The 8,051-nt window shown below is 37.3% G+C and overlaps 1 protein-coding gene across 3 annotated transcripts; it reads left to right on the top strand.

Annotated features, from left to right (window-relative positions):
- Window positions 1-4,295: 4,295 nt before the first annotated feature.
- LOC125603811 (nonsense-mediated mRNA decay factor SMG7-like) lies at window positions 4,296-6,845 on the top strand. 3 transcript variants are annotated; one of them, XM_048774581.1, is made up of 5 exons: window positions 4,296-4,541; window positions 4,869-4,940; window positions 5,144-5,663; window positions 5,938-6,135; window positions 6,224-6,845. In XM_048774581.1, the coding sequence occupies exons 3-5, from the start codon at window positions 5,599-5,601 to the stop codon at window positions 6,315-6,317; spliced, it is 357 nt and encodes a 118-aa protein (XP_048630538.1). In that variant the 5' UTR covers window positions 4,296-4,541; window positions 4,869-4,940; window positions 5,144-5,598; the 3' UTR covers window positions 6,318-6,845. The 3 variants fall into 3 exon arrangements, with proteins under 3 accessions (XP_048630538.1, XP_048630539.1, XP_048630537.1); XM_048774582.1 differs by having other exon boundaries at window positions 4,302-4,603; XM_048774580.1 differs by having other exon boundaries at window positions 4,302-4,940.
- The last annotated feature ends 1,206 nt before the right edge of the window (window positions 6,846-8,051 follow it).

Raw genomic sequence — 8,051 nt, 5'->3', positions numbered from 1 at the left:
TTAAAAAGATCTCATGACTATATGAAATTTTCTTCAGATAGTTTATCATCATAGCATTTATACAGATGCATATGCACGTTTCGAAACAAAACATTCACCTATTAAAACTCATTGAACCTAGAGGTTCAACCTGAACCCAAGAATAAGTCCTTTCTTGTTGTTTAGGGACCCTTGACGTTATCAGGGCTGCTGAATTTCCAAGGGTTCAAGACTTTAGCCTCTTTACTATTTGGGCCTGAACGACACCGCAATGCCAGACGGAGATAGAGCGACTGATGCAAAGGGATGTGATTACGCCGGCACAAGTCGCAGAGGAGCTGATGAAAAGCGAGGATGCTGACATGGCGCTTGAGGGTTTGGTGAGTGTTTTAGAGACAATGAGGTCTAAAGCTGATGATCAATCGAGTCAGGTGATGGATGAGATGACATTAACGCGTGATACTGAGGGTTCCCCGAGGAAGAATAGTAAAAAGATTAAGAAACTTGTTCTGTTTTGGACCTAAGACGTGTGTTAGAAACTTCTATGATCCAGTTTTATTTCAAATAAGAAAGATTATGAGGAGACATAAATAGACCGAAGATGCTTACTATTGTAAAAGTTCACAAGAAGTTTGGGAATCTCTGCTAATATAAATCAAGTGTTTTAAAGTTTTTTTTTTCTTATATATTTTTCTATATATGCGGCTGTGATCGTTGTAGACCCATTAAGAATTATGAAACTTTATTTTTCCTCATAGAAATTGCTAATATCGTTTTTAAAGGAAAAATATAATATTACTCTATATATGTTTTAGAAAATTTCTATCACAAAGACATACATTTGGAGCAAAACCACTCACAAAGTATGCAGACAGATCCATTAATCTTTAGGGTTTTAATCATCAGTCGTTGGTGGAGATTTGTTGCAGAAAAGTCGTGCCTCTTGAGATAACATCGCCTCCGGCCAAGCTTGAGTAACAGCTACATTCATCATTTCTGTCGCATTAAAATCAAGCATTTACATGATTTACATCGATTCGGTTTCAATCAAAAACGTGCAGCCTCATTACTTTTTCTGTATATTAAAGTCGAGTATGCAGTCTTTTGTTACTATTTACTTTAGGTATTTGTTGCTACTTCCATGTTATCGCCGCTACTGATATTTTTCTCTAATGATCTGATAATGGTTTCTCTTGCTGATGCAGGCACTGAAGAAAGAAAAAGTTCCACTGCCATCCTCTATACCTGCAAAATCTGGAGGTGGAACGCAGAGGAAGGTAACCTCCTATCAAATCTCATCTTCTCTTGAATCATATTTTTTTTGCTTACGTTGATCTTTTCTTTTCTTGATTCGACATAGATGGAGCTAAGGAAAGCAAAACTAGAAGGTGAACAACAGTTTCTCTTCGATCAGGCAACTACCGACAAACTTCGGTCTGAATCCCTTATGTTCAAATTGATCTAGCCTATTTTCGCTGACCGTGTTCGTGTAAGTTACTATCTCCACTCTTAAAGGTTCAAACTTTTCAGCTCCTGCATCGTGTGTGTGTGTGTTATTTTCTAGCTAATTCAATGGGTTTGGTTCTCTTTCATGGATTTGAATATCATTTATCATTTATTGTTATATTTTATAAAAGCCCAACGTTTTCAACTTTTTCTGGATAAGCTCTTTATGGTGAGCTTAGTTTTTTAATGCTTTTGATTGATATAACTGGATGGATTTTGATAACATATTTATGTCTTTCCATCATTTTGTTAAAACAAAACCTTCTTGATATTCATATTAGTGAGTTTGTTCATTATTGGGTACGCTTTTCAAGCTTAAGTAAGAAACGTCCTTCTTGCTTACTTGCTTGTGACTAAATGATCTTACTTTCGTATGGTTTGCACACTGATGTTGTAGTAGAAAATTAGTAAGTCTTTGGTCATTCAAAAGAAGACCATGATGAGCTACTCCTAAGTACTACATGGTCAAACGGCTCAAGTATTTCATGGTAAAGACATTGCTACTAGCTAGAGTGTTTCTTATTATGAAACTAGAGTTTAGGAAGCTTTATTGAGACAAAATGAAGATAGCTCAAAGGAGCTTTATTGTGCAGAAATGTAATAGAAAGAAAAGATTTAGACTTTCTTCAAGAACACAAATGTTTGGTTAATTTCATTAAAGAGTTTTAAGGATGAAGCTGCTACAATGGAAGCCAAGATATCTACTACAATGACCTTAAACATCTATTTATATCAATTCCATCTTGATAGAAAACCTAGACTACATGGGCTTTGGGCTTGACTTCAATGGCTTGGGCTTGTGCTCTAATAATCTATAGTCCGTTTAGTACGGCGTCCGCAGCCCCAAACATGTCGCTGACACCGTATATTTTTGAAAATACTAATCAGATGACATAAGATGGAAAAGTTAAAACCGCCCCATATCCATTCCATTCGAATACGATCTCTACAAACTTAGAAAGCGCAGCCATAGAAGCGCTGACAACCAAAGTGAGAGACACTTAGAGACCCATAAAAGGGTTTCAAAGCGTTCCACATAAGCCTGAACGGTCTCCTCCGAAATCTCAGTGATCAATCTGCTGATGAGGGGATGTAAGAATCCGCTCAGTGCGAGATAGAAAAGCACAATAGCCGCGCCGACCCCTCTTTCCGTCGCGCTTTCGAACGTTTTGTCGTTCCTCACAAGGCAGACGAAGCTTAAGGCTCCTGAGACAGTTGAGATGGCGACCAGGGTGAACTTGGAAAGAAACCATACGGGGACGAAGCACAGATCTTAGAACGTACTCCAGTCCATCAAAACAAGCAGCGATCCTATCGCGGATCCCATCGCGAACTCGCACCCACACGGTCTCCCATGAAGGAAGCTGAGGAAAGAGCTGCGCATAGTGGTGAAGGATGTTAAGAGCTGAGTGAAGAGCTGCGCAAAGAGGTTAAGGACGCAGTGTCGGTCTAACATATTATAATGCCCTAAGCCAATTCAAAAAAAATATGCATTATATCTCTATAATATTATTTGAGAAGTTAGTTTCTTACGTGTAGTTCTCATGTTAATTTTAAAGTAGTTTAATTACAAAAGTATTCTTAATGAATTGAAAATATTATGCATAATGCCATTATTAAAATTTTTTTTTTATTTTCCTTTTTGTTTCATAATTTTTTGCTTTTAATTTGCTTTTAATTTGCTTTTTTTTTATCCTACTGTTTTCTTAAACTACTACAATATGGAATTATATATATATATATATATATATATAATTTCGATATTTTATTTAATAACTAATAATGAATATATTTTTTAAAGAAGATAATTTTTAAAATATTTTACAAAAGAATAGAATAGAAAATACTTATTAACGAAATATCGATATAAATGACTCCATACTTCCATTTTTTTGACACGGATATTATTCTTACAAGTAGAGCATGGACATAATAAATACTTACTTGTTCTTTCTTCCGGTTGACTTTGAACCACCGCCATGAATTCTTGAATACCACATGCGTATTCCTCCGTAAGTAAACTTGTATTTGGATCCATATGAGGTTGATCTAGCCAGGAACGAAAATTATAAGGAGTACCCATGATTTATATTGTTTTGTTGTGATTTGAATGAATGAAGGAGAGGTCGTATTTATAAGAGAACCTGGAAAAATTTCCGACGGAACAATGTCGTCGGTATTCCGTCGGGAATTACAACGGAATATACTGACAGAATTCTGACGGAATACCAAAATCCTCGGTATTGCGTTGGTAGTTTGTCAGTATGTGTCAATTTTTTGCAACGGTCATATTTTTGTCCGAATTTTGTCGGTATTCTGTCGGGATCGTATGACCAAATACCGACGAACTTATTCTGTCAGGATATTCCGACGAAGTTCCGACGAATTAACCGAAATTGTTTTCCGACAAATTTTCGTCGGAATTTCGTCGGAATTTCCTGACAGATTTTTTCGGTCGGTATTTCCGTCGGGATTTTCTGTGTTTTCTTGTAGTGAGATATGAAGCATAACAATATTATGTGTGAGAAATTGCAATGTGTTATCACAGATTAGTAGTTTAGTTTTGTTAAGTGAGAAAGTTGTAAGAATATTATTCGGTTACAAATTTTAATAGAAAGCCTCACAGTTCAAAAAGAAATATTATTCGGTTACAAGAACGTCGTAACGAGGAACTAAAGTAAGAACCTACCTAGTCCAGAATTAAATAGGCCATGGAGCAGGAGGGACATACCAGCTGTTGCTGATGTGGAGTACTGTGATTGGTGGGATTGATTTAAATACGACTTAAAAGTTTTTTTTGACCCGACTCGTGACTTTCTCCGACATTCATGACCCAATCCATCCACAGTTTCTCTCTCATAAACACAAACACAAGTAGTAGGTGGAAAGCAATGTCCCTTCCTCTTTTTCCTCCCTACATCTCGCGGCGGAGGCACGGAGGAATCATGCGGCAGCTGATCGGTGGTATTAGAGACAAAGTGTCTCACATCGGTAGTTGGAAGGGAAATAATATATAAGATAGATGGACCACTCCACTTGTCACCAATTGGTTTTAGGTTAGAAGCCCGTCTAGCTTAAGGTGGCACTGTTGTTAATTATTATTCAATTTCTATTCAAGGTTTTGACTTCAACACATGATTCCTTTGTCGTTTTAAATATTGGATTGGAGCTTTACAGGAAAACCTGATTAGAATAATGTTATGTAGCCGATATATTGAGTGTGTTTTCTATTAGCATAGAGATTGGAAGTACTTTAGATGATTGGTTTTGTTTAATCTTGTTATATTAGATAAGATTATGACATTATTTTTATCTCCATCCTTGTAGATAAGGACACAAGCAGAGGTTTAAGCTTACTGAGATTCTTCTTTTTCTTATTGCAGGTTGTGTGTGAAATAACCTTGAAGGATTTGAATGGATGATGACTTTGCAGATGGATAAGAATATTCGATAAGGTGCTCCCTCTCGTACTTGGCTTAATATGGCTTTTGTTTTGGAGTATTTTTTTTCTTAGCATGCCTTTTAGAGGGTCTGTATGGGTTCGTCTTAGCTCATCTTTGTAGGGTTGTATAGGCCGTGTTGTCTCTGTGCTTGATCCTATGTCTTTTTTGTTAGATTTGGATCTTCATCTCAGTGACAGTAAATTCATACTTTGCAGACTGTTGAGTTAGAAATCAAGCGTCGGGAAGGCTGCTCACGCTCGGAATCCTTCTGATCCAAATCTGTGGCAGCAGATTCGTGAGAATTTTATGAAGCAATCATTCTTGAAGACCACACGTTTCCGAGGAGCACAACATTGAGTTTACTCTGTGGCAGCTGCATTACAAAAGGATTGAAGACTTTCAGTGCTGTCCTGGCTCCTAGTAACCCGAGTGTGGCTCAAAATTCAAAGGGTCCATCTAGGCCTGACAGGGTCGCAAACCTCAAGCTGCAGTTCAGAACTTTCCTTTCAGAAGCAACATGGGGTTTTACCATGAAAACGATCTTAAAAATTAGAGCCAAGTATGGGCTTCCCTTGGATGGAAAGAAGATAGCAGAAGTTCAGAAAGGCTTTGGTGTCTTGTCACCGTTGCTTTATATACCTTGGTGATCTTGCTCGGTATAAAGGATTATATGGAGAGGGAGATTCTAAGAACCGAGAGCATGCTGCTGCGTCAAGTGGAAACCCACATCATCAGGTTATATTTCCTTGTCTCTTTCACGTGATGTTTTTAGTTGGTACAACTATGTCTTATAGTTTGTCTAATGGTATCAACTTAATGTCTCAGCTTTTGCTATAATTGCTTCCTATTCGTTATTTCCGGAGTTTAGCTGTGGAGACAACTTGATTGTTGCTTTTGAAATGGTTAACTAATAAGCTTCTGTTTTGTAACTATGCTAGTGGCTTAGCGTAATAGAGAGATTATACTCTCACTTTCTTAGCACTAATACATCTTTATCTCTGTTGAGCAGAATCGTGCCCAATTTGTTTACCGCTCCCAAAGACTCGTCTAGAAGGCCCACTGGTAAAAGAAGAGGTAAAGGCGGCGATAAAGATGAGGACGTGGTAGCTGTTCCTGAGAAGGATAAAGTAACTAGCGCAGATGAGATGCTCAAAGCATTCTGCGTTAAATTTGTTCGTCTCAACGGGATTCTTTTTACCCGAACAAGGTATGTTTGCTTTCTTTCTGAAAATTAGTTTGTTCTAGCCTCTGTTACTGGATCTCTGGTGTAATGTTTATCACTTGTCTTTGTTCAGCCTCGAGACATTCTCAGATGTTCTTGGTTCCACTAGCAGCAGTCTACGAGATCTGATTTGGTCGAGCTTAACGGAAGATATGATTTTTTGGTAAAGACACCAGTGACAGCGCACTTTTTATTGTTAGGCTCGTAACGCTTCTTATATTCAGCGTCGATAACTCGAAGAAAGACAAGGAAGGTCAGTCATATGCTAGAAACTCCTTAACAGCAAGTTTTGAGTTACTTGGACACGTAATGGAGCAGTGTGCGCATCATCATCTCAGGAGAGGTATCTGATGTCTCTAAGACGGTCAACGGGAAGCTGGCGACGGTGGTGGCCGAGGATGGCCACATCACCGGGGGTTATTCGTCTTCTCCGGGAGTCTATGTTGCCGGAATATACGGGCCGTTGGTGTTGAACGTTCTTCCAAAAGGGTCAGTTCCGGCGTCTGGGCCCAGCAAGAGAATCAATGCACGTCAAGACTTAATACTATATTAGTCTCACCATCCTCACGACTAAAAGTCATGTATGACAAAAGCCGTTTTCAATTCTTATAGATATTCTTTATTTTTAAGAAATGACTTTTTTTGCCGAGTTGTAAATATTAAATTCTATAGTTAAACCCAAATTATATAGTCTATACTAGTACAGTACAGTAGAACTTCTACAAATTAATACTCGATAAATTAATAATCTCTATAAATTAATAAATTTCACCGGTCTCAAATTGAGCCGATGTTAAATATTACATAAATTGATAAAATAATAAGATAATAATATTTTTAGAACTCTCATATAAATATATAATCCCATTAAATATAATTTTATATAAGTACAAGTTAAACATTATATTGTTGGTTTAATATTCACAATGAAAATACTTTTATTTTTTTAACATTTCAACATATTCTGATAATATTTAGTAAAATTATATCGAAATCCACGTAACAATTCTATAAAACATAAAAATATACACCAAATAAGATATTAAAACAATATGAAAGTTAAATTTCTAAAATTTAAATAATATACATACGGTAAAATTAAATATTTTCTTACTTTATAAATAAAAATATTAAAAAAAAATCTAAATAAGGAAACTTTGATAAATTAATATCTCTATAAATTAATAAAAGGAGAAACAAAACCTGTAACTGAAACACCGATGATCATCACCTTCCTGTCAGTTTCAATCTTCTTGATATCTCGTGGCTCTAGGCTTGAACTGTACTCCCACGACAGAAGTCTGTTTCCCTCGCTGAACGATCCAGTTGATGCAGAGTTCTCCTTAGGATCAGATGTTTTGTTATAACTCCAAGAGGCAGCTCAAGTTTCTTCTAGAGGAATCGTAGAAGATCAGCACGCGAGCTATATATTTGTTGTGTAACGTTGCGTTCCAAGAAGTGACGTTGGAAGACGTTAGAGAGTTGTTGTTGATTCCCACGTGAGATGTCATGTCGACAGGATCCCAGTTTGTATTAGTAACGTGTACCTGAACGAGTGGGAAAGAGGAAGACTTAACGCTGGTTTGATTAAAGAGACCCAAGAAACCACCGGCTGAGTTGGAAGGCATTCTGATTCGAGCCGGGGCTAAGAAGAAAGCGAACCCTTGGCCGTACTTACCGAACTTAGCACGGCCAGTATCGATTCTGAAGGAGAAGCGGGTGGTGAAATCCGAAGGGCTTACCTATTACTGGATCCCATAGAGGAACCTCTTTACCGTAAGTGACCCAACCAGCACGGCAAGTGAAGTTGATGCTGGTAAGCTCAACAGACCTCTTTTTGATCTTGCATCTCCTTGGTATGCTATTTCAGAACTTTGGTTGAAACGAGTTATCTTAAAATG

Source organism: Brassica napus, unplaced genomic scaffold (genome assembly GCF_020379485.1).
Source record: "Brassica napus cultivar Da-Ae unplaced genomic scaffold, Da-Ae ScsIHWf_3;HRSCAF=5, whole genome shotgun sequence".
In the NCBI taxonomy this organism is placed as follows: domain Eukaryota; kingdom Viridiplantae; phylum Streptophyta; class Magnoliopsida; order Brassicales; family Brassicaceae; genus Brassica; species Brassica napus.
This window is presented reverse-complemented; position numbering and strand designations above follow the sequence as displayed.

Excerpts from the sequence above, each read along its gene's own strand:
- LOC125603811 (XM_048774581.1), top strand. The coding sequence starts at position 5,599 with ATGGAGAGGGAGATTCTAAGAACCGAGAGCATGCTGCTGCGTCAAGTG. Across the intron at positions 5,664-5,937 it reads GTGGAAACCCACATCATCAG|AATCGTGCCCAATTTGTTTA; the intron begins GTTATATTTCCT and ends TCTGTTGAGCAG. Across the intron at positions 6,136-6,223 it reads ATTCTTTTTACCCGAACAAG|CCTCGAGACATTCTCAGATG; the intron begins GTATGTTTGCTT and ends GTCTTTGTTCAG.